A 26,271-nucleotide genomic window follows, 5' to 3' on the forward strand; every position below is an offset into this window, starting at 1 on the left:
ATAACTACCAAACAGTTGCTCATACTGAGGACATTTACCTCTCAAGTACTGGTTCAAGACAGCTTTTCTGAGTTACGAATTTGTTCTAGAAATAGAACAGTAATTTATGCTCAATCACCAGGACCGTAAAATGTATTTCAAAGAAAAAGTACTATTCCAAATGTGGCACTGACCCTAGGATTCAGAATTAGCAGTGCCACTGGATTTTAGTGTTTGGTTATTCCTGGCAAATGACTGCAGCCCTGAGACAGCTGAAAAAAAGGAGCATCTTGAGAAAAGATTATTTTGTGCTTCAAAAGGAATGCCAGGGTGATTAATTCCTACTACCCTGTTATAAAGCGTATAAGGATGAAATATGTTACACTGACTTCTTCCACTTCTCTCCAGTTTTTAAAGCTCTACTAAACCACCCCAATCCCTGTCACCTGTTTTTCTTTATACTACTGAGTCCTGGACCATCAGACTTGTCACCTTCCAGTCCTCCCGGGAATTGCTTTCTTGACAGGTGGATCCACTGGCTACTTGTGCACATAAGTCATCTCCATGGAGAGTCATGGCCGACCTTTCAGGTTGATCTGCTGTCTCATCCTGGCACAGTAAGGCTGCTATTTCTTCATTCTTAAGTGGAAAAACTCTCCGTTCCCACCACCCAGACTGAAAAGAAATAAAAAGGGCTTAAGGGTGGAATTCCAATTCATTTGTGTCATACATTTTATTGGGAATCCCACCAAACTTGTCATGCAACAGAAAACCGCCGTCTCCCTTGTCAAGTAAAGAAACAAGAAAAAAAACGAATGCTTTTGCCATGAACTTCTGTAGCTACTGTCCCCACTGTGATGGGTCTGCTGGGGCTATGAGCGACTTGGCGATTCAGTCCTAGGCAGTGTCCCCAAAGGATCTTTTCAAGTAATTATGGTATTTGTTAAGGATCTACTATGCATCAAGCCCTAATTCTAAGCATTTTTCCCTTCTTACTCCCTCGGAGGGATTTTCCTTTATTCAGATGCCTATTCTTTTCTCTCCTTTCTCTAATCTTTACAATCTTTCCCAACACACCCTCCCATACTCCAATACCCATTGTACATGCCCCCAACCCCCCCCCCAAGTTGCTGTTTTAGTCCCTAATCTTTGCTGGCATCTTCTGGGTTCATGATCTGCCACAGAGGAGCAGTGTAGCCTAGCGGAATGAGTAGGGGCCTGGGCATCAGAGGACCTGGGTTCGAACCCCATCTCTGTCACTTGTCTGCTGCATGACCTTGGGGAAGTCTTTTAACTTCTCTGTGCCTCAGTTCCCTCATCTGTAAAATGGGAATTGAGACAGTGTGACTCACATAGGATATGGACTGTGTCCAACCTGATTAGCTTGTACCTACCCCATCGCTTAGGACAGTTCTTGATACACAGTAAACACTTAGATACAATTTCTAATTATTGCAGGAAATTGGGGGTGCAAGGAAACATTAACCTAGAGGTAAGACTATATCTTTTCATAAAAAAAAACCACCTTGGGGATTTCCTAGTCATTTGCGGACATTTAATCCAGGGTCGCATGGAGGGGTGCTATCTGTAGTTACACGAAGAAAACATTACTGAGAGATGAAATGACTACCCAAGCTCTTTCCGAGAGCCAGTGGCAGGGCCCAATGAACATGAGCTTTCTGATGCCTAGCCTAGTATACCCTGGGCCAGAAAAATGGGGAAAAATGAGAAAAACGCCTAAAAAAATGAGGAGAATCAGCGTGACCTAGTGGAAAGAGCACAGGTTTGGGTTCTAAGCCCAGTTCTGCCACTTGTCTGCTGGGTGACCTTTGGCAAGTCACCTCACTTCTCTGTACCTCATCTGTCAGATGGAGATTAAGAATGTGAGCCCCTTGTGGGACACGGACCGTGTCCAACCTGTTGTATCGACCCCAGTGCTTAATACAGTGTCCGGCACATAGTAAATGCTTAATCAATGATATCGAGTGCTTACTGTGTGCAGAGTGTTGTACCAAGTGCTTGGGAGAGTGCAATACAAGAGTTCAACTGGTAATGTGAACACACTTTCAAATGTCCCCAAGAAAAATAAAATCTTGACTTAGAAACAGCTTCTGTGATTATGCGTAGTTGGAGTTATGCCTGCTGACCTTAGCTTCTTGGTTTTCATCCAAGATCGGTGAGACATCCACACACAAATAATTGTGAACTTCAGAGGGTTGGTCGGGAGTAGTTTCAGCAGCGCAGCATGGAACAGTACAAATGTTGCTATTTTCCTTCAGTACTGAAACTTGGCTCTCTTGCCCATCAGGATTTTTGCCTAAAGACCTAACAAAAAACATGATTTATTAACTTGTATATGCAAAGTTTTTCAAGTAATGATGTATATAGTGCAACATAGGCCCCAGTTGAGGTTAATTTTTTTTATAAGTGACTTCTAGCACATGCAAGCACTCATCTCCTCGCCCAAGGAAGGGAGAAAGGAAGCAGTAGTTTGGGGAGGAGAGTTCTCCGTCCCACACATCTCTGGGATGCAGTGGGCAATGTTTCTACCACCGCGAGTCCTAGGAATATCCAGACGTTAGAGGTGACGCCAAGTCCCACTCTTCCTAGATGAGAAAATAGCATCCCCTTGCTCCGCCTTTCCTGTGTGGCATAGTTTGAATGAATGGTTGCTGCAGCTGTTGCCTGCAGCAAAACAGCCACGAATCAGGGTCTAAATTCAGAGCTCTTGACAACTGTCCAGTCTGCCCATACCTGGCCCTGGTGCTGACTCAATCAATCGAACGGCATTCATTGAATGCTTACCACTCAAAGTGACTGGGAAAGCACAGTACAGCAGAGTTGGTAGATGGGATTCCTACTACCCACAAAGAGCTAGTCTACAGCGGAGTTTACAGACACCAGCCACCCCTCAGGGCCCCCAGCAAGGAGCTCCATTATGACGGAGGAAGAAAGAAAAAGCCATCTGTTGGTAGACAGTTTTCAGTGAGATCGATGGCTCTGAGGAGGTGAGCTTGGGGTTTCCGTGAGGAGAATGTGGGGGAATGGGGTGGGTGTTTTGAATACTTAAAAGGATACGGGATCTGTAGTATTCACTAAACACCTCAAGGTGAAGCTCCAAATACACCAATTGGAACAGCCCCAAATTTGTTAAAAGCATCATGGAAAAAGGTTTCTCTATCTTTTTCTTCTTCCATTCTACTGCCTGGTGTGCAAAATATTTTTTGCTTTTTGTTAAAGTACCTGATAGAGTCCCCCTTTGAATCTTTCTAAAATGAACCAAAATTCTTCATCAATCACTGGTATTTATTGAGGTTTTTATTGTGTGCAGAGCACCCTACTAAGCAGTCGGGGTAGTACAGTATACAGAGTTGGTAGACATGGTCCTTGCCCACAGGGAGCTTACAGTCTCCCTCTCTTGAGGGAGACCTAAGTGCTGTGGGGCTAAGGGTGAAGTGAATATCTTAGAACAGTGCTTGGCACACAGTAAGCGCTTAACAAATGCCATTAAAAAAAATCAAGTGCTTAAAGGGTACAAATCTTGGTACAAAGAAGAATGGAGAGGGAATGGGGAAAATGAGGGGGAAGGCCGCTTGAAGGAGATGTTATCTTAATAAGACCCTAAAGGTGGGGAGAGCGAAGGTTTGTTGGACATGAAGGGGGAGGAGGTTCCAGGCCAGAAAGAGGTCAGCAGCAAGATTGAGGTACAGTGAGAAGGTAGGTATAAGAGGAGTACAGTGAGCGGGCTGGGTTGTAGAAGGAAGTCAGCAAGGTAAGTGAAGTGGGCGTGCTTTGACTTAAAGCCAATGGTAAGGAAGTAAAATAGACTATTTTAAATGGGAGAAGCAATAGTATTAATTAAGCACCCACTGGTATAAAGAATCAATCAATCAGTGGTATTTATTGAGTGCTTACTGTAGTGGGTAGGCAACCAATGGAGATTCTTGAGGGGTGGAGAAACATGGACTGAACTTTTTTTAAAAAAATTAGCTGGGCAGCAGAGCAAAACGTGGACTGGAGTTGGGAGAGACGGGAGGCAGAGAGGTCAGCAAGGAGGCTGATGCAATAATCGAGACAGGATAGGATAAGGATTAGCGTGGTAGCAGTTCAGATGGAGAGGAAAGGGCGAACTATAGCAGAATTTAACGGAATATGGTGACGGACTGAATATGTGGGTTGAATGAGATGAGTCTAGGATTATGCCACGGCTTCAGGCTTGAGGCCCTCTCTCAGAATCACGCCTGGAGAGTTTCCAGTACTCTACCGGTCTCAGCTAAGGGAGGGAGTCCAGAGCTTAGAACAGTGCTCTGCACATAGTAAGCGCTTAACAAATGCCATTATTATTATTATTATTAAGCAGAGGCCTATCCATTCCATTCCTAGCTTGGGCAGTGGGTAGCAAATGGAAGGCAATCTGCTGTAAGTCAAAAGTCACCTGTTCTGGGCGGCAGCGGCTTAGGAGAGAGTCAAGGATGGAGACTCAAGTTTACTACATGGAAGAAGGCAGTGGTAAACCACTTCTGTATTTTTCCCAAGAAAACTCTGTGGATACACTACCAGAATGATTGCCGGCATTCAGGGAGAGATGTGTCCATGGCGTCGCTACGGTTGGAAACGACTCGACAACGTAAGACGAGACGGGCTTGAGAGATTGGGAGGATAGTGGTATGGTCTGGAGTGTTGGGAAAGACAGAGGGGACAGGGCTTCCCAAGTGCTAGCTCGGTGCTCTGCAACACAGTCAGTGCTCAATAAATACCACTGACTGAATGCTTTCACTCTTTGTAATTTAGTTATAGGAAAAGATATTGTGCGATGAGTAGAAAACAGTTTATCTTTAGCTTTCTTGAACTTTCAGGGTTACCACAAATGTAAAAGTCTTATATTCAAACATGTCTCATTGACAAAAATGACTTTTTTCAGATAAAGGGTCTTTTTTGTTGTTGTCTTATTTTTAGTTTGGGCAGATTTTTTTTTAGTTAAATAAAATGTATCCGATTCCAGCACTAATGAAGATCTGTAAATGCAAAAATTGTAAATTTTAACATTCTCCCTCGTAAGAGTGTGAACTCCTTCTGGGCAGGGAAAGATCTTGTGCTTCTGTTGTCTTTCCCAAGAACTTAGTAGGTGGGCAGGGAGGGAAGTGTCTACCAACTCTGTTATTGTACTCTCTCAAGCACTTAGTACAATGCTCTGCACACAGTAAGCACTCAATAAATAACACTGATTGACTGATTCTTTATATCAGTGGGTGCTTAATTACTACTATTGTTTCTACCATTTACAATAGTCTATTTTACTTTCAGACAGTAATTTCTGTCAGCTAAATCTGCTATTACTAAACATGGCAGCAAAAGAAGGCAAATTCAGAAAAAATTTCATCACTGCAGCTGGTTGAGCAAAGCTGGTTTTTGCCTTTTCTCCTCTGCAAAAGAAGAACTGAAGATACACGGCTCATGGTACGAGCCTAGATTTTTCCCAGAGGAGGGGCTTTGCGTGATCACACCTGTCCCCAAAATTTCCTCAGAGATTCAGTGCCAGGACTCAGGACTCGGTTTCCCCCCTTGCCACACTATCACTTGCCTGTTGATTCTTTTTTGCCACTTGCTTTGTTCCCACAGGGACCACCTGGTTTGCTCTTTTTCTTCGTAGTGTTTATGGCGTAGTGAAAAGACTTCATCAGAAAGGTCTTCTCTCTGCATTGAGAAAGACAAGGTGAGTGCAGCATACATGAAGGGCACTACTAGGAAATTAGCTTAATGAGAAGCAGCATGGCCTAGTGGATAGAGCGCAGCCCTGGGATTCGGAAGGTCCTGGATTCTAATCCCTGCTCTGCCACTTGTCTGTTGTGTGAACTTGGATGTGTCACTTCATTTCTCGGTGCCTCTACCTCATCTATAAAATAGGGATTGAGACCGTGAGCCAATAGGGACTGTGCCCAACTTGATTTGCTTGAATCCACCCCAGCGCTTCCTGGCACATAGTAAGTGCTTAACAAATACCCATAATTATTATTATAGAGCACGAGCTTAGGAATCAGAGGGACCTGGATTCTAGTCCCTGCTCTGCCACTTGTCAGCTGTGTGATCTTGGGCAAGTCACTTCACTTCTCTGTCCCTCAATTAACTCACCTGTAATAATGGGGATTAAGACTGTGAAGCCCATGAGGGACATGGACTGTGTCCAACTTCATTCATTCATTCAATCAATCATATTTATTGCGCACTTAACTGTGTGCAGCGCACTATACTAAGCGCTTGGGAATTACAAATCAACATATAGAGATGGTCCCTAGCCAACAATGGGCTCACAGTCTAGAAGGGGGAGACAGACAGCAAAACAAAACAAGTAGATAGGTGTCAATACCATCTGAATAAATAGAATTATAGCTATATATACATCATTAATAATAGAGTAATAAATATGTACAAATATACACAAGTGCTATGGGGAGGGGGTTGGGGGAGGGGGGAGGGGAGGTGGAGGAGAAGAAAAGGGGAGCTCAGTATGGGAAGGCCTCCTGGAGGAGGGGAGCTCTCAGTAGGGTTTTGAAGGGAGGAAGAGAGCTAGCTTGGTGGATGTGTGGAGGGAGGGCATTCCAGGCCCGGGGGAGGACTTGGGTCAGGGGTCGACGGCTGGACAGGCGAGAACGAGGCCCAGTGAGCAGGTTAGCGGCAGAGGAGTGGAGGGTGTGGGCTGGGCTGGAGAAGGAGAGAAGGGAGGTGGGGTAGGAGGGGGCGAGGTGATGGAGAACTTTGAAGCCAAGAGGAGTTTTTGCTTGATTCAAAGGTTGACAGGCAACCACTGGAGATTTTTGAGGAGGGGAGTGACATACCCAGCGTGTTTCTGTACAAAGATAATCTGGCAGCAGAGTGAAGTATAGACTGACGTGGAGAAAGACAGGAGGATGGGAGTTCAGAAAGGAGGCTGATACAGTAATCCAGTCAGGACAGAGATTGAACCAGCAAGGTAGCGGTTTGGATGGAGAGGAAAGGGCGGATCTTGGCGATGTTATCTATCTACCCCAGCGCTTCGAAAAGTGCCTGGCCCACACTACGTGCTCAACAAATACTATGAGTTTTAGTCCTTTTTAGTCAACAAAATTCCACAGAAGAACTAAGTTCCTAACAAATGTATTTAGAATGAAACTTGCTTGGACTAGTAAACTGGGATTGAATTCTAACTTTTGAGGGAGAGTTGGCTGCAAAATTACTTTGTGCCTCAGCTCTTTATTTTCTTTTTTTTATGGTATTTGTTAAACACTTACTATGTGCCAGGCAGTGTACTAAATGCTGGGGTTACATAAAAGATAATCAGGTAGAACACTGCCCCTGTCCCACTTGGGATTCACAATCTTAATCCCTATTTTACAGATGCCCAGAGAAGTTCCGTGAGTTGTCCAAGGTCACACAGCAGACAAATGGCAAAGTCCTTCCGACTCCCAGAGCCGTGCTCTTTCCACTAAGCCACACTGTTTCTTATCAGGCAACTGTAATAAGGTGAACAAAGTAACACTTGTCAAAACATAAGGGTTCGGGAAAATAAAGAGGCTAATTGAAGCAGTGTGGCCTAGTGGAAAGAGCATGGGCCTGGAAGCCAGAAGACCCGGATTCTAATCCTGGCTCCACTCATTGCTGTGTGACTTCTGGCAAGTCACTTATTGACTCTGGAGGGCCATTTTAAAATCTGTAAAACCAAAGCATTTTTCTGGGGCCTTCTTCTGGGTCATTACAGTGTCTGGGACCTCAACTGATGGTGGGGATGCCAATACCACATCAAGCCACTTCACTTCTCTGGGCCTAAATTTCCTCATCTGCAGAATGGGAAGTCAATACCTGTTCTTCCTCCTACATTGACTGTGAGCGCCATGTGGAACATTCATTCACTCGTATTTATTGAGTGCTTACTGTGTGCAGAGCACTGTACTAAGTGCTTGGAAAGCACAATTTAGCAACAAATCAGAGACAAGCAACAAATTAGAGACAATCCCTGCCCACAGCGGGCTCACAGCGTAGAAGTCGGGGGGGGAGACATGATGATCTTGTATCTGCCCAGCACTTAGTAAAGTGCTTGACACATAGGAAACACTTAACAAATACCACAATTATTACTACTATTAATATTCTTAAATTGCTTGTGAATGATGATAACAATAATAATCACTGGGAGAGACAAAACAATTACAATAATAATAAGCACTGGGCTAGATATAGGCCCTGCCCCACATAGGTCTCACAGTTAAAGTCAGACAGTACCTTAGTCTGACTTTACAGATGAGGAAACTGAGGGGCAAGGGAAGTTAAACAACTTGCCCAAGGCCCCAAGTTGGCCAGTGGAAAAGCAGGGACTAGAACCCAGGTCAAGTGACTCCCAATCCCCCACTCTTTCCACTAGGCCACACTGCTTTACTAGCATTGGGTCTGCTTTTCTAGCAGATGGGGTCCTCAAATGCTTTCACCTACACACATGCCTTGAACATCATCAGCACAGGCTACTAAACAGCATATGTTCAAAGCCACGCAACCACAAGCACAACAAAGAGATACTTTAAGTTTGCCTTCCCTCAGTCTTCCCAGAGAGCCTTATTTAATTCATAACAATAATAATAATTATAATATTTGTTAAGCACTTACTATATGTCAAACACTGTCCTAAGCATTGGGGTACATTCAAGATAATCATGTCTGATAGAGTCCCTGTCCCACATGGGGTTCACAATCTAAGTAGAAAGGAGAACAGGCACTGAATCCTCATTTTACAGTTGAAGAAACAGGCACAGTGAAGGGACTTAACCAAAGTCATACAGCAGGCAAGTGGAGGTGTCAGGATTAGAACCCAGCTCCTCCAGGCCCGTGCCTTTTCCGTTACGCCACACTGCCTCACTTATCCTGAAACATCACTCAGCCCACATCTTTCAGCTCCTCAAAACCCTCCAGTGGTTTCCAGTTATCCTCCAAATAAAACAGAAACTCCTCACCACCTGCTTTAGGGCTCTCCACCAAATCACTCCACCTTACAGAGCCCTCCACCCTCTCCAGGCCAGTTATTATTATTATTGTGGTATTTGTTAAGCGCTTCCTGTGTGCCAAACACTGTTCTAAGCAATGGGGTAGATACAATATAATCAGGTTGACCCACATGGAGCTCACAATCTTAATCCTCATTTTCCAGATGAGGGAACCGAGGCACAGAGAAGTTAAGTCGCTCGCCCAAGGTCACACAGCAGGCAAGTGGCAGAGCAGGGAATAGAACCCATGCCCTCTGACTCCCAAGCCCGGGCTCTTTCCACTGAGCCACACTGCTTCAGTCTGCCCAATCCTGGCTTCTAAGTGACCTCACTTTGGATTATCATTTCTCCATTGTGCTGCTCTTGCTGTTTTCCCAGCTGGTTGCAACTCTCTCCCTCCCCAACAGCTTGCCCTAATGGCATCCAGAAGTCTGGGTTCTAATGCTGGCCCCCACCACTTGCCTGCTATGTGACCTTAGGCTAGTCATTTCACTTCTCTGGGGCCAGTTTCCCTCATCTATAAAATGAGGATTAAATAGCTGCCTTCCCTCCCCCTTAGCTTGTGAGCCCACATGGGACCAGGACTGAGTCTATCTAGATTATCTTGGATCTACCCCAGTGCTTTCAGTGAAGTAAATATATTTTTGTTATTACATTGCTATTATGATCATACAGACCCCAGCTCTCCCCACATCCCTAAAATCTTACTTTCTCTAGCTTCCCCAATTAATTCCCAGTGCTCTGTTAAATAAACTATCAACCATCTCTAGCACTTATTAACATACTGATACACACCCTCAGCACTTCTATATATATGATTATCCAATTTATGCATTCAGTTATTAAATTTGATGTCCCTTCTTTGTTTTGTAGCTTCCAAGTGCATAGTACAGTGCATTGTACAGTGTAAACTCCATGTGGGCAGGGTACATGTCCCTTCTTTGTTTTGTAGCTTCCAGTGCATTGCACCAAGTGCTCAATAAATACTACTGCTTCTCTGAAAAGTTGGTTCATCCATAGTTCAATTTCAATTGCAACACCCTGACTGTTCCAGAAATGTTTTCATTGCACAATTTAGGAAATTAAACAAAGAAAAAACTGCTGCTGGTAATGAGAGGTGAATGAGGGGTGGTGCTGAGACAGAGGGATTCCAGGGAAGGGGCAAGGGCAGCGCAAGGGGAGGGGAGGAGTTGGGTGGCAGAGGAGGAGGGAGAGGTGAGGACTGGGTTCTACCTTTATAGCCCTGACCTCTCTCCTCTGCAGTCTTGCATTTCCTCTTACCCTCAGGACGCCCACCAACACCTCAAATTTAGCATGTCCAAAATAGAACTCATCTTCCCACACAAACTCTGTCCTTCCCCTGACCTTCCCATCACTGTAGACAGCAGAAATATCTTCCCCATCTCACAATCCCATAATCTCGATGCTATGATCAACTCATCTCTCTTCTTCAACCCACATATTCAATCTGTCACCAAATCTTGGCTGTTCCCTTCACAACATCGGGAAAATCATCCCTTCCCTCTTCATCCAAATGGCTAACCATGCAGGTCTGAGCACATATCCTATCCCGCCTTGACTACTCCTTGCTGACATCCCTGCCTCCTGCATCTTCCCATTCCAGCAAGCCATTCCGTTGCCTGGATCACTTTTCCTATATATCGTTCAGCCCACATCTCCCCTCTACCTCCACCACCACATCAAACAGAAATTCCTTCCCTCTGGCTTTAAAGCACTCAATCAGCTATCCCCTTCCTACCTTAACTCTCTGATGTCCTACTAAAAGCCAGCCTGTATTCTTTGCTCCCATAATGTCAATCTACTCATTATACCTCAATCTCGTCTATCTTGCCACTGACCCCTTTCCCACGACCTCCCTTTAGCCTGAACCTCATTCCCCATTCATGTCCGACAGACGATCACTCTCCTCACCTTCAAAGCCTTATTAAAATCACATCTCCAAGAGGGCTTCCCCTACCAAGTCCTCATTTCCCCTACTCTCTCTCCCTCCTCTATTGCATAGGCACTTGGGTCTTTGCCCATTAAGCACAAAAAGCAGTGTGGCTTAGTGGACAGAACACGGGCTTAAGAGTCAAAAGGACCTGGGTTCTAATCCCAACTCTGCCACATGTCTACTGTGTAACCGTGGGCAAGTTGCTTAACTTCTCTAGATTTCAGTTAACTTCGCTATAAAATGGGGATTAAGAGTGTGAGCCCCATGTGGGACACGGACTGTATCTAACCTAACTTGAATCTTACTGCAGCCCTTAGAACAGTGCTGGGCACATAGTAAGTGCTTAACAAGTACTATTATTATTACTACTCGCCCCACAGTAATTTTGTACAGATCTGTACTGTATTTTAATATTAGTCTCCCCCTCCGGACCGTTTGATCCTTGTGGGCAGGGAACATATCTACCAGCTCCATTGCGCTATACTCTCCCAAGCGCTTACGACATTGCTAGAGAAGCAGCATCACCTAGTGGATACAGCATGGGTCTGAGAGTCAAAAGGACCTGGGTTCTAAACCTACTTGTCTGCTGTGTGACCTTGGGCAATTCACTTAACTTCTCTGTGCCTCAGCTACCTCATCTGTAAAATGAGGATTAAGACTGTGAGCCCCATATGGGACACAGATTGTGTCCAACCCCATTCACTCGTATCCACCCCAGTGCTTAGTACAGTGATTAGCACATTTGTTAAGGAGCTTAACAAATGCCACAATTATTATTATTAATAATATTGTTCTGCACACAGTAAACACTCAAATACCACTGACTGTTTGAGCAACCACTGCTTTAAGGAGGAAACAGAACCTTTAAAGAAGCTTTTTTTCAGCAAGATACAGTGATTCTATATACCATTCCATTCAAAGTAATCACTTGTATTATAATAATAATAATAATTATAGTATTTGTTAAGAGCTTACTATGTGCCAAGCACTGTTCTAAGCCCTGGGGTAGATACATGGCAATCAGGTTGTCCCAGGTTGTCCCAGATGGGGCTCACAATCTTCATCCCCATTTTACAGATGAGGTAACTGAGGCACAGAGAAGATGTTACTTGCCCAAAGTCACATAGCTGACAAGTGGCAGAGTCAGAATTCAAACTCACAACCTATGACTCCCAAGCCCGTGCTCTTTCCACTAAGCCACGCTGCTTCTCACATTGCAGTTTGGCCTAGTGGATAAAGTTCAATTTCAATTCAATTGTATTTAATGAGCATTTACTGTGTGCAAAGAACTGTACTAAATGCTTGGAAGAGTACAGCACAACAGACACATTCCCTGACCACATGAAGCTCACCGTCTAGAGGGGGAGAACACGGGCCTAGGAGCCAGAGGACCTGGGTTCTAGTCCCACCCGGCTCCACCACTTGGCTCTTGTGTGACCTTGGGCAAGTCACTTCATTTCTCTGGGCCTCAGTTACCTCATCCGTAAAATGGGGATTTAAGTCCATGTCATCTGGGACGTGGGCTGTGCCCAACCTGATTACCTTGTAATAGTAATAATAGTATTTGTTAAGCATTTACTATGTGCCAATCACTGTACTAAGTGCTGGGGTGGATACAAGCAAATCAAGGTTGCACCACTTTAAGGACAAGTACAGAACTGAGGCTTCATCACTGGTGCCTAGAGGCTGAGGGGCCAAGTCCAAGAGCAGTTTCGCCTTGGGTTTTTGGATTTCCTTCCCTCACTTTCCCACAACCTGTCAACTGTTCATTTTCCAATGTTATCTTCTCCAACTGCTTTCAAGCATGCCCACGTATCCGCTATCCTAAAAAAACAACAACCCTCCTTGACACCACAGTTCCCTCCAGTTATCTCATCTTTCCACCCAACTTCTCACCCCTTTTCCTCTACTCCCTCTTTCATCTGTATCATCCTTGACCTTGGATTTGTACCTTTTATTCATTCCACCCTCAGCCCCATAGCACTTATATACATATCCATAATTTATTTTAATGTCTGTCTCCCCAGCTAGACTAAGCTCCTGGTAGGCGGGGAACATTCATTCAGTGGTAATTATTGAGGACTTACTGTGTACAGAACACTGTACGAAGCTTGGAAGAGTACAATACAACTATAAACAGACACATTCCCTTCCCACAATGAGCTTACAGTCTAAAGGATGACTACCAAATCTGTTATACTGTAAACTCCCAAGTGCTTAGTACAATGCTCTACACACGTAAGGGCTCAATAAATATAACTGACTGATTGCCCCCCACCCTCTGACCAGGGGGCGTTCCTCAGGGTTCAGTTCTGGGTCCTCTTTTCTCCATCTACACCCACTCCTTTGGAGAACTCATTCACTCCCATGGCTTTAATTACTATCTTTACCTGGGTGATTCCCAATTCCCAAATTCTACCTCTCCACTCTCTTCTTCCCTCCAGTCTTACATATCCTCCTGTCTTCAGGCTATCCCTACTTGGATGTACTGCTGACACCTCAGATTTTTTAAATGGTCCTTGTTAAGTGCTTACTATGTACCAAGCACTGTACTAAGCACTGGGGTGGACAGAAGATCATCAGGTTGGACACAAGCCCCATCCCTTATGGGGCTCACAGTCTAAGTCTGACATGTCCAAAACAGAATTCCTCATCTTCTCTCTTGAACTCTGTCTTCTTGTTGACTTTCCTATCACTGTGGACAGTACCACCACCTTCCTTGTCTCCCAAATCCGTAAACTTGGTGTTATCTATGGCCCATCTCTCTCATTCAACCCACACATTCAGTTTGTCATGAAGTCCTGTCAGTTCTATCTTCACAACATCTCCAGATTCACCTCTTTCCTATTCCTCCAAAATGCTCTCATGTTCATCCAAGCACTTATTTTCTGCCTTGACTACTGCCCCAGCCTCCTCACTGACCTCCCTCCCTCCTGTCTCTCCCCTCTCCAGTACATATCAATGAATCGATCATATTTATTGAGTGCTTACTGTGTGCAGAGCACTGTACTAAGCACTTTGGAGAATACAATATCACAGAATTAGTAGACATGTTCCCTTCCCACAAGGAGTTTACAAGCTGGAGGGGACTCTTTTGCCCACCTCATTTTTTGGAAAAACTGTTCAGTCCATATTTCTCCACTTCTCAAAAATCTCCAATAATTGCCCATCCACCTCTGCAAACAGAAATTCCTTACCACCATCTTTAAGGCAATCAGCTCTCTCCCTCCTCCCTCTTACTACCATCCACCCTGCCCACTCTGCTCCTCTAGCACCAAGCATCTCTCTGTACTCTCTATCTCATCTATCCTGCCACTGACCCCTTGTCTATGTTCTCCCTCAGACCTAGGACTCTGCCTTCATATCTGACAGTCTAATCCACCAACCAGCCAGTGGTAGTTATTGAGTGTTTCCTGTGTGCAAAGTCTTGTGCTAAGCGCTTGTGCTAACAGGGTTGGGAGATATGTTCCCTGCCCACAAGAAGCCTAGAGGAGGAGATAGGCATTAAAATAAATCCCACCATTCTCCCCACCTTCAAAACGCTCCTAAAATTACCCCTCCTTCAGGAGGCCTTCCCAGACAAAGCCCTTTATTTCCCTTATCTGCCGTCTCCTCTGTGTCAACTGTGCATTTGTCTGTGTACCCCCTAAGCACTGTGATATTTCCCCCAACCCACCGTACTTATGGAAGAATCCTTATACTCTACTGTTTCCCCTATCCCTTATCTATTTTGTGTCTGTCTCTCCCTGTAGACTGTAAGCTCTTTATGGGCAGGGATTGCATCTCAACTATGTTGTATGGTACTTCCCAAGCCTTTGGTACAGTGCTCAGCACAGTAAGCTCAGCAAACAGTAAGCACTCAATTAATACCACTGATGGATCGACTGATTGAAGAGAAGCAGCATGGCTCAGTGGAAAGAGCATGGGCTTTGGAGTCAGGGGTCATGGGTTCAAATCCCAGCTCTGCCAATTGTCAGCTGCGTGACTTTGGGCAAGTCACTTAACTTCTCTGGGCCTCAGTTACCTCATCTGGAAAATGGGGATTAAGACTGTGAGCCCCCCGTGGGACAACCTGATCTCCTTGTAACCTCCCCAGTGCTTAGAACAGTGCTTTGAAAAGAGCAAGCGCTTAATAAATACCATCATTATTATTATGATTTTCTTGCCTAGAGCACAAAGTCAGAGCCTGGTTCTTGGTGACCACTGACTTGACAGGGAGAACGGCCTCTTCTCACCTACAAACCCAAGGAGCCCACCGTCCTGGGGTATTGGGAAGGGCTATGCTAACTTCAGGCACACATGGTCAATTTCGCTAAGCCCATATTCAAAATAGTTTGCAATAAATACATAATTAGGGCACTTACTAGCCATTTACCAAGTGCCACACACTGTGGTAGATATGAGAATCATCAAATCGAACACAGTTTCTGTCCCAAACAGGGCTCACAGTCTAAGAGGGAGGGAGGAGGGGAAAGCAGGAATCTTTTCCCCATTTTACAAAGGAGAAAACTGAGGTTTAGATAAGTTAAGTGACTTGCTCAAGGTCATTCATCAGGGTAGTGGTAGAACTGGTGGTAGAACTTGGGTCTCCTGAGTCCCAGGAGATGCTCTAACCACTGAACCACCCGGCTCCCTATCCTTACTACTACCCTGAACTACCCTTCTTTTGAAGGAGCTGCTATGTCTTAGGTGCTGCCAGGACCTAATGTTCTTTCATTAAAAAATAATAATAATAATAATAATAATTTGGTTCCAATTCCATCTTCCCTTTTATTGTGTTTCTAAACAATTAGGCTTTACTGACTATGTAACTGTCAATGTATTTTCATTCAATCATATTTATTGAGTGCTTATTATGTGCAGAGGACTGTACTAAGCACTTGGAAAGTACAATTCAGCAATAAAGAGAGATAATCCCTGCCTATGACAGCCTTACAGTCTAGAAGGGGGGAGACGGGCATCACAACAAGTAAACAGGCATCAGTAGCATCAATATAAATAAATAGAATTATAGATGTATACACCTCAAAACAAGTAAACAGGCATTAATATAAATAACTAAAATTACAGGTACGTACATATATACACGAGTCCTGTGTGGTGGGGGGGGGGGGGTAGAGCAAAGGGAACGAATCAGAGAGCTGGGGAGGGGAGGGGGAGCTGAGGAAAAGCGGGGCTTAATTTGGGAAGGCCTCTTGGAGGAGGTGAGCCTTCAGTAGGGCTTTGAGGGGGGAAGTGTAATTGTTTGGCTGATTTGGGGAGGGAAGGCATTCCAGGCCAGAGGGAGGACATGGGCCAGGGATCGATGGCTGGTCAGGCGAGACGAGGCACAGTGAGAATTTATTTAAGACAAAATTTACCTCTTCTTCACCTAAAGAAGGCTTTTCCAAAGGTTCTGAAGGTTGAAGATCCACAATCCGCCAGCTGTTGAAAATATAAAGATGGAAAATTCGAAAAGATTAGTTCATCTAAATTTAGGATTCTGAGCATCACTCAACTAAACTTGCCTTTCTCAGTCTTACACATTCATAAAGATTGAAAGGCTCTCATTTTTATTAGTGCAATTAGGGTTGTTTCATAAAGGGAACATTACCCCCAAAATAAGGGTTTGAGAAGGAATAAAGGGACTGTCGTGACTGACATTTCAGTGATGCCCTAGTTATGCTCAGTTCCTCCATAATGCTGGTGGTAGTTGTTTTGGATTAAACACTTGAATAGGAAGTAGGAAACGTTCTTCAATCAATCAATCATATTTATGGAGCACTTACTATGTGCAGAGTACTCTAATAAGCATTTGGGAGAGTACGATACAACAGAATTAGCAGACACGTTCCCTGCTCATAAACAGTTTACAGTCTAGACGGGGAGACAGACAGTAAGATGAATGAACAATATTCACCTATCTGGAAAGAATGTGATGCCCTGCAGGGAAAAATGGTTGGGCAGATGTCTGTGGCTTTGGTCATGGCCACTTGTACTCTAATATAAGTTTTTCTTAGTGTGAGTTTCGTCAAGAACGTAATTCCCATGTCTTAGGAGAACAAAGCATGCTATTACCTAAACGGGGATTATTTGATTCAGACAAAATCCCAAAGTGTTGTTTGGATTAATATACCCAACCCTCTGGTAAACGTTATACTTGTAAGAATCTACCCTCCTCTTCAATTGCTGAATTAGCACTGATATTTCTCACATATCTTATGATGTAGAGGATATATGCAAATTGGTTCAGGCACTTAGCCTTGGGCATGAAAACAATTTAAAAAAGCCTAAAAGGAATCAAATTTTCACCCCAACTGAAGAGAGGATCCACAGCCCTGCTGTCAGAACACATTTTCAGGTTTCTCGAGATGGTCAGAATTTTTAGAGGTGGCATCGATTTTTGCAGGCAGCCTTCCACATCCATCTGTCCTGAGCTGAAGGAAGAGGGATCCCCTTTGGCAAGAAGGACTAGGCACCCCATTAGCCAGAAGACCTTTTAATTTAACTCTGATTGAAGCGAGGACAATACAGAGGGATGAATGAAACTATGCTTACCTTGGAGTAAGAATTTCTTTGTACTGAAGCTTCTCCAGTTTGGCAGGAGCCACCAAAGACATGGGAATCACAATATTATCTATATCATAAGAGCTTTCACTTCTAATTCTCCGTCTTGCACTCTGAAAGGCATAATTTTGGCAAAAGAATCCTTGGCTTAGTGATGTTCAGAAAGTCCTCCCACAGAAGAGAGGAACCGTGCCTGAGTTATGAAATGCTAGGAATCGCCAAAGGTATTCCAGGGTGAGAATCCAAGAAAACAGTAGGAAGACATGAAGCTAGAGAGTCAAGGAGAGAGAGTGCATTGGAGTGGGACTCAAACCCCAGAATTTGTACAAGGAAATGCCTTACTGTCCCAAGGTTGCTAGCCTCCCCTCCGGATTCTGCCCTTTCTCCTTCCTGTATCTGCTTCAGAACTGTTTTCTTCCCTCTGTGGCTCCTAGAAGGGCTTAGCCTGCCAGTCTTCTGCATCTGGCTTCCCTTGTCTTTCACTCTTGGTTCAGTTCTCCTTTCAAGCCACATGAAAATAACCTCCATGTAACTTAATCAAAGAAAATGTCCATAAGGAGGCAATTGGGATTGGTGATTTGGCCAGAATGGTGATCTAGATAGGTAGATGGAAAGGGGGAAGAGGAAGTTTTCCAGGCAATTGTGGAAGAGACCTGGGGTTTTGCAGAGGCTGGCCATCATTCCCAAGCCATCATCATCAGCTGTCCTGGGCCCCTTTAGAGTCCCCCCTATTTTGTTCAGGAACCCAGGACTCATCAGCAAGATGTGGCAACTGTAGCTGGGTGGCTTTCCCTGGGAATAGAGTATGTGCCTGAGCAGCTGCTTTAAGATTTCAGTCTCCCAGGCCCCTGTAAGATTGCCAGGAAAGTAGCTAAATGATACAGGGCACCTGTGTCAGTGTTGGCCATAGGCTGGTGGCCAGCCGATCAATCAATCATACTTTTTGAGCACTTACTGTATGCAGAGCACTGTACAAAGCGCTTAGGGGAGTACAATACAACAGAGTTTATAGAAACATTCCCTGCCCAGAGCTAGAGGGTGAGACAGATAGTAATAAAAATGGAATACATTACGGATATGTACATAAGTACCGTGGGGATGAAGGAGCGGGGGAGTAAAGGGAGCAAATCACGGCGATGCAGAAGGGAGATGGTAAAGAGGAAATGAGAGCTTAGTCAGGGAAGGCCTCTTGGAGGAGCTGTGCTTTCAATAAGGCTTTGAAGTGGGGAGAGTAATTGTCTGTCAGATATGAAGAGGGAGGACAATCCAGGCCAGAGGCTGGATGTGGGAAAGAGGTAGGGGGTGAGATAGATAAGATTTGGGGGCAGTGAGGTTAGCATTAGAGGAGTGAAGTGTGGGGGCTGGGTTGTAGTAGGAGGGTAGTAAGGTGAAGTAGGAGGGATTAAGGTGATCGAGTGCTTTAAAGGCAGTGGTAAGGACTTTCTGTTTGATGCGGAGGTAGATAGGCAAACTTAAGCAGTGAGAAAACATGGATTGAATGTTTTTGTAGAAAAATGATCCAGGCAGCAGAGTGAAATAAGGACTGGAGTGGGGAGATAATGCAGTAATAGTAGTAATACTAACAGTGGTGACAGTAGCCACTGCATTTATGACATCCCATTGGGTGCGGTGAACTGTACTAATCTTTATCCACAGTAGGTACTTAATAAATACAATTGACCACGTCCTATGACTAATTTGTCTGCATTATTATGAATTCTCCTATTGCCTTAGCAACCCCATCCGATTTAACAGCCACTTGATTCTTTTGCCCAGGTCATCATTAGAAGTTGAGTTTCTCTTTAAGAATAACAGCTGAATGCTGGCCCTCACACTTCAGGACCAAGAACCTCTCAGAATGAATCGATTATGGTGGTAGTGGTTTGCCCAGTGACACTTGCAGGCTGTCATCCCTGCCAGCTGAGAGCCCACTTTTGGCCAGACTAGGAAGGCAGGGGTGTAGCATTCTGATAAGTTCCTGCAAGCTGATTTATGGCGAAAGTGCCCACAGCATATCAATCGATATAGTAAACTGAATATTGAATAAAAGGGTACAGTTGCTTAGGCGCCTTTCCAATATAAGAGACCATCCAGACAAGAGTGTTTTTAAGGTCTCGGAAATAGGGCTCGGGGTTGGATCTGAATCGGAGAAGAGTGGCCTAGGATCACCTGTGTCCTTCAGCTCAAGGACTGCAAGACTCAATCACTTAGATGGTATGCTCACTGTGGGCAGGAAATGTGTCTGTTGTATTCTCCCAAGCACTTAGTACAGTGCTTTGCACACACTAAGCGCTCAATAAATATGAATGAACCCAACAAGTGTGGGGAACAATCACCTGCATAGGTTTGTAGGAGTTATACCTCAGTTCTGCTTTTGATTACCTTACAGAATCATATATAACAATGAACTTTTTGATGTTAAGCACACACCATAGTATCAAGGACTGTGTTATCTTAGTGTCAAGGACTGTTCTAAGTGATGGGGTAGATACAAAATAATCAGGTCGGACACAGTCCCTGTCCTACATGGACAAGGGTGAACAGGTATTGAATCTCCATTTTACAGATGAGGAAATTGAGGCACAGAAAAGCTAAGTGACTCTTTTCATTAAGCCATGCTGCTTCTCAATGAGTGTGTGTGTGTGTGTGTGTGTGTGTGTGTGTGTGTGTGAGAGAGAGAGAGAGAGAGAGAGAGAGAGAGAGAAACTTCTGCCCTTGCCTTTAAAGGACTCAACGACTACTTATCCTCACTCCTCTCCCATTATACCCTAGCCCACATGCTTCATTCCTCTCAAGTCAATCTACTCATTGTACCTTGTTCCAATTTCTTGCAGCTGACTCCTTGCCCACATCCTCCCTTTGACTTGGAACTCCCTCCCCCTTCACATCCATCAGACACTGCTCCTCTCCCCATCTTCAAGGCCTCCATCAGGAGGCCTTCCCTGATTAATCCCTCATCTCCTCAAGCTATATCCCTCACTCTCTTCAACCTACCAACTGTCACTTCTGCATCATCTAAGCAATGGCAACACACACACTGCATTTATGTATATATTTTTATACTCTATTTCATCCCCCTACATACCTGTCTCTCCCCTTAGATTGTAAGCTCCTTGTGGGCAGGGATCATCTAATAACGATATTGTACTCTCCCAAATGCTTGGTACACTGATCTGGGCAGAGTAAGCACTCAATAAATGCTTCTGATGGATGGCTAGGGGCTAGGACTAGTACTTCACATAAGCAAATGGATACTCAATTCATCCTGTCAACTGACCTTAATAAATACAGTGGGACTTAAATATCTGTAAGTATCATTTTACTTTGCTAAATGAATTACAAGTCATGTAAATAAAATGAAAATAAAGTCGCTACCCATGCTAATAATTTTATGGAGAATTGTGGGGGGTGGGGGCTGGAATCTGTCAGGTAGAGTTGGTTAAAATCGGGCCAAAAGTTCTATAATATGAATAAAAGAAGAAATAAGATTGGGAAAAACACAAACATGTTTCCTTTATACCCGGTTGTAAAACGCAGTGTTCTTGGAGAGCCCCGAGTTAAGGACAACTCGTGTTTCAGTACTCACCCCATATCCGGAACCACAAACCTGCACACCAGTCATTTCTTCTGGCCTCATGTTGTTCTGTTATCCAGACAGATGTGCTTTGTCGGGTAACCTTGCCTAATTCTGCCATTGAAAACGTGAAGTGAAAACACATGTTCTGGCAGAACTAGGTGTATTGCTTGTGTATGGATGACTCCCCGCGAGGAAGTAATGAACTAAATGCCTACCTGTGGTGTGGTTGGGATTGATCTGGAGAGGACCTGGACATCAGAAACTGCCGTGAAATGGTGAAGTGCTCCTGGGTCTGCATTTTGCAGTGTAAATTCTTCAAACCTATTTTTTTCTCCTGTCCCTGAAGGAAGCAGAGAGTGATATGGTGAAGCAGTGTGGCTTAATGGAAAGAGCCTGGGCTGGCAGTCAGAGATCATGGGTTCTAATCCCAGCTCCACCACTTGTCTTTGGGCAAGTCACTTCACTTCTCTGTGCCTCAGTTACCTCATCTATAAAATGGGGATCAAGACTGTGAACCCCTAGTAGGACAACCTAATAACCTTGTATCTACCCCAGTGCTTAGAACAGCGCTTGGCACATAGTAAGCACTTAACAAATATCATCATCATCATCATAATCATCATCAATCACATGTATTGAGCGCTTACTGTGTGCAGAGCACTGTACTAAGCGCTTGGGAAGTACAAGTTGGCAACATATAGAGACAGTCAACATTATTACTATTACTATAGTCAAAGTAGCTGATGAGCCTTTTTTATGGTATTTGTTAAGCATTAACTATAGAGCAGGCACTGTATTAAGCGTTAACCACTTTGGACACCGACCCTATCCCAGGTGGGACTCAGAATTTTAATCCCCATTTTATAAGATGAGGGAACGGAGGCACAGACAAGTGAAGTGACTTGCCCAAGGTCACACAGCAGACAAGTGGCGGATCTAAGATTAGAACCCAGGTCCTTTGACTCCTAGGTCTGTGTTCTTTCACAAGCCAACACTACTTCTCTAGAAGAAATAGAGCCATCCTGTCACTACAGAAATCATCATTATAACTACCAACCAAATGCTCTCCTTTATCATGTCCTGGTCTACGCAGTCCGTCCTGCCTCAGAAAGATAAACATAATCCCAGAGCCAAGAAGAGGACTCCAAATGATGCCTTTCTGACCTATCTGGGCTTTCACTCAATAGATCATATTTACTGAGCACTTAACTGTGTAAAACACTGCATTTTTAAGGCTGCCTCTCCCAGTGCCTATTCCCTAAAATCCCTGCCCACTTTTTTCACCCCCACATACTCAAAACGAAACACTGGCATGTTTGCCTACGACCGAAGAAAGCATCTGAGAGAAGTACCATGACCTAGTGTATAGAGAGGACCTGAGTTCTAATCCTGGCTTAGCCACCTGTTTTTTGTGTGACTTTGGGCAAGCCACAAATTCTCTGTTCCCAAGTTACCTCATCAGTAAAATGGAGATTGAGAACGTGAGCCCTATGTGGGACAGGGACTGTGTCCACCCTGAATAGCTTGTATCTACCCCAGTGCTTAGTACAGTGCTTTAACAAATACCATAAAAAAGGTAGTCTACCCCCAGTTTATGAGTTTGCATCAGTGATGATGATTCCATTTTATAACTTTTAGGGGGAAAGAATTGCCTCTATTTTGAAAAGTATATTCGACATTTAGCATGGAGGCACAGACAGGGATATTTGAGTGATCAATTTAGTAAAGGTAAAAGTTGCGCTTTAAGTGATAATTTTCTAATTTTGAACTTTGATTCCTATGTATGTGTCTTAGCCTACCTGGTGAGGTTTCACTTAAATGCTGCTTCTTTCCTTCTTCTAACAGTTGTGCTGTGGTCTCTGATTTTGTTTGAGATTTGCATATGGGAGAATGCCCATTTCTCCATTCCTCAGGAGTAGTATGATGAGTAAAATGCACTACAACAAGAGAAGTTCAAATAGTCTATTCAAACCGGTAGCAGGCATACCAGAATGAAAGACATAATCGTTCAAGATTAAAAAGTATAACATAATCTCATATACAAATTATACCATCTGGAAATAGCCGTCCAAAGCCTTGTCCCTTTCCTTTCAATGGCTCCTTTTAACTCTCCATCATTTCTCCTACTCCTCCGTTCTGCACTGGCATTATACTTGGATTTGTACCCCTTATTCAATCCACCCTCAACCCCACATCGCTTATGTACATGTCCGCAATTTATCTTAATGCCTGTTTCTCTCTGTAGACAGGGAGCTCCTTATGGGCAAGGACCACATCTACCAACTGTGTTAAATTGCACTCTCCTAATTACGTAGTACGGTGCTCTGCACAGAGTAAGTGCTTAATAAACACAATTGATTCCCTTTCCATTGAGAAGAGTAAGGAGCCCCAGAGATTGGGAATCCTTTCCCCACCCCCACAATTGGGGGTGTCTCAGACATTAGTTGTGAAGTCTCACGGGGTTTGGGAGAACACCCTAGGGATGAAGCCAAGAACTGTGGTTATAGGTAAATTGCCTGAACTTCAGTGCAATCCTGGGGAGTTTCTGGAGTCTCCAGGTCTTCCAGTGCTTAGAACAGTGCTTGGCACATAGTAAGTGCTTAGCAAATACCATAATAATTATTATTATTATTGTAAATAGGAAACAAAGGGAATATGCACCCAAAAGGAATGAAATTCATGATGAGAAAATTTAGATAGGCCATTTTAGGCAGACATGAGGAGTCCTTGAAGCAGGAGAGCAACTGTCTGGGTAGACAGGAAAGAGTGGATCCCTGAAATGTTTGGAAGAGGAAGAACAGGCAAGATTTAGCAGTTGAGTGGATGGGAGAGCTGAATGACAATAAGGAGCCTATTTGGCCAACAAAAACTGTGTGCTTCAGGGACAGGGAGGATAGTGGCCTTATCCCTAGAGATGGGGCTCTCACACTCCAGGATTTTACTCCCATCTGCTCTGAGGATTATTTCACTCATTCATTCATTGATTTTTCATTCAAGAGTAATTACTGAGCACCTTCTGGTGTTTGGGAGAGTACAATAAAAGTAGAAGACAAAGTTCTTGCTCTGGAAGAGCTTAATGTAAATTTCAGGCGACACACATTTATGTGAAGGGGAAGAGTGAAAGACTGAAGAGAGGGAGGACAGAGGTAAGGACTGACAAGTAGAAAGGGAAAGAAAATGAAGTTATGGGGGAGAGGGAGAAACACAGATCAAGAGTGAGGCAGGGGGATATAAGGAGGAAAGAATGGGAGAATTTGGGAGATGAGAAGTGGATGAGCAACTGGGAGAATAATCAGATGGGGAGAAAAGAGGCAAGAGACATGAAGGCAGAGATGAGAAGAACAGGAACAGGAAGAAGCTAAGAATGGATACTTAGTAGGATTAAGAGAGGGAGAAGCAAAAAAGAGAGACAAAGAGGAAGCCCAGAGAGGGGAAGGAAGGCAGAAATGGAGAAAGCAAACATACTAAGAAGAAAGGCCTGGAGTCATGGCAATCACACTATCACCTGCAGAGGAGGAAGGGAGGAGTAAGGGGCAAGCCAGGGCTAGCCAGGAGATGAGGGAAATGAGGGTGAAGGAAAGACACTGAGGGTAGAGGGAGAAACAAAGAGTAAGGACAAAGATGGAAGGGGGGAGAGGGAGAGAGAGGGAGGGAGGGAGGGAGAGAGAGAGAGAGAGAGAGAGAGAGATAAAGAGGGGGAAGAGAGAGGAAGAGAGGAGAAAAAGGGAACTCCAAAAGTCCATTAATTTTTTAGGTCTCAGAGAGCAATTAATTAACAATCAACTAACCTTACTTCAAGACATAAGTACACTGTAAGCTCCCTGTCATGATTACCAACTCTATTTATGGTAATGTACCTTCCTATGCTCTTAATACAGTGCTCTGCATACAGTACATGCTCAATAAATTCCACTGATTACATAAACTGAGAAAAGGAAATGAAGTGTTTACAGTGCCTGAGAATCATAAAATAATAATAATAATGGCATTTATTAAGCGCTTACTATGTGCAAAGCACTGTTCTAAGTGCCGGGGAGGTTAGTAGGCGATCAGGTTGTCCCACGGGGGGGCTCACGGTCTTAATCTCCATTTTACAGATGAGGTAACTGAGGCCCAGAGAAGTTAAGTGACTTGCCCAAAGTCACACAGCTGACAATTGGCAGAGCCGGGATTTGAACCCCTGACCTCTGACTCCAAAGCCCGGGCTCCTTCCACTGAGCCATGCTGCTTAAAATTAATGCATGATACACAAGCACACACACACATACACATATTTATGTATGTAACATTTAAAGGAAATATTATACCCTCTCGTTCCAGAAATGCGGTCTCAGAAGAATCTCTTTTCATCTCATTCCCTTTTACCATTGTTTCAAAGTATAAGTGAAGTGGAACATCTGGAAAACAAACACAAAGCACATATTTGTCTCAGAGAAAATCATTTTGAAGACTAGAGAATTAGATTCCTTTAGAGGGTACACCCTTGGCTCTGTACCCCTTAAGCCCTTTTATACTCACTCCAGCCCCAGAGCACTTCTTCACATATCCTTATACTCTACTATTTCCCCTGCCCGTAACGTATTTTAATATCTGTTTTCCCCTGTAGTCTGTAAGCTCCTTCTGGGCAGGGATCATGTCTACCAACTCTACTGCATTGTACTTTCTCAAGCGCTTAGTACATTTCTCTGCATAGGGTAGACATTCAATAAATACCACTAACTGATCGATTGATTCACAAAATTTTAGTTGAAATTGGAAGCACTAGACCTCAAGTTGCTTACAGTCATCTGGGGAAATAAGACACAAACACACTTACAAATAAAGGAATCAGAATAATTAATTGAAAATGTCCAACTAAATAAATATATCACACCAGTGAGGAGGTGTTGGATGGATAAGGCTTGGGGTGTTTGGAATTAACTAAGGCATGCTGGAGGAGGTGGGATTTGGATTTTAGGAGGGTTTGAATGTTGGAATCAGGAGGGCTCAGGAGGGGAGGGAGTTCCTGGCCTGGGTAACAATGTGGATAAGAGGTTGGAGGCAAGTGAGGTGGGAATGGTCACAGTTAAAAGATGAACTTGGAATGAGCAGAGTGCTCATTGAAGAGTAGCTGATGAAGGCAGTCAATATATAATAAATAATGATGGCATTTGTTAAGCACTTACTATGTGCCAAGCACTGTTCTAAGAGCTGGGGGGGATACAAGGTAA

The 26,271-nt window shown here is 44.1% G+C and overlaps 1 protein-coding gene across 4 annotated transcripts in view; it reads right to left on the bottom strand.

Annotated features, from left to right (window-relative positions):
- The window catches only part of KANSL1L (KAT8 regulatory NSL complex subunit 1 like), a 99,931-nt gene that overhangs the window by 11,975 nt on the left and 61,685 nt on the right, over nt 1-26,271 (bottom strand). For 3 of the 4 annotated variants that reach the window (XR_005456235.1, XR_005456234.1, XM_038766420.1), the window contains exons 8-15: nt 25,369-25,458; nt 22,861-22,998; nt 21,277-21,401; nt 17,476-17,597; nt 16,299-16,362; nt 5,561-5,673; nt 2,127-2,304; nt 472-654 (exon numbers count right to left, since the gene is read on the bottom strand). Coding sequence is in view for 2 of the 4 variants with exons in the window: in XM_038766420.1 (XP_038622348.1) it covers nt 472-654; nt 2,127-2,304; nt 5,561-5,673; nt 16,299-16,362; nt 17,476-17,597; nt 21,277-21,401; nt 22,861-22,998; nt 25,369-25,458 (1,013 nt within the window). In the remaining 2 variants the exon portion in view is untranslated. Of the gene's footprint in view, nt 1-425; nt 655-2,126; nt 2,305-5,560; nt 5,674-16,298; nt 16,363-17,475; nt 17,598-21,276; nt 21,402-22,860; nt 22,999-25,368; nt 25,459-26,271 lie in introns of all 4 variants that reach the window. The other variant, XM_038766421.1, reaches the window with a different exon arrangement.

Source organism: Tachyglossus aculeatus, chromosome 25 (assembly GCF_015852505.1).
Source record: "Tachyglossus aculeatus isolate mTacAcu1 chromosome 25, mTacAcu1.pri, whole genome shotgun sequence".
Classification (NCBI taxonomy): domain Eukaryota; kingdom Metazoa; phylum Chordata; class Mammalia; order Monotremata; family Tachyglossidae; genus Tachyglossus; species Tachyglossus aculeatus.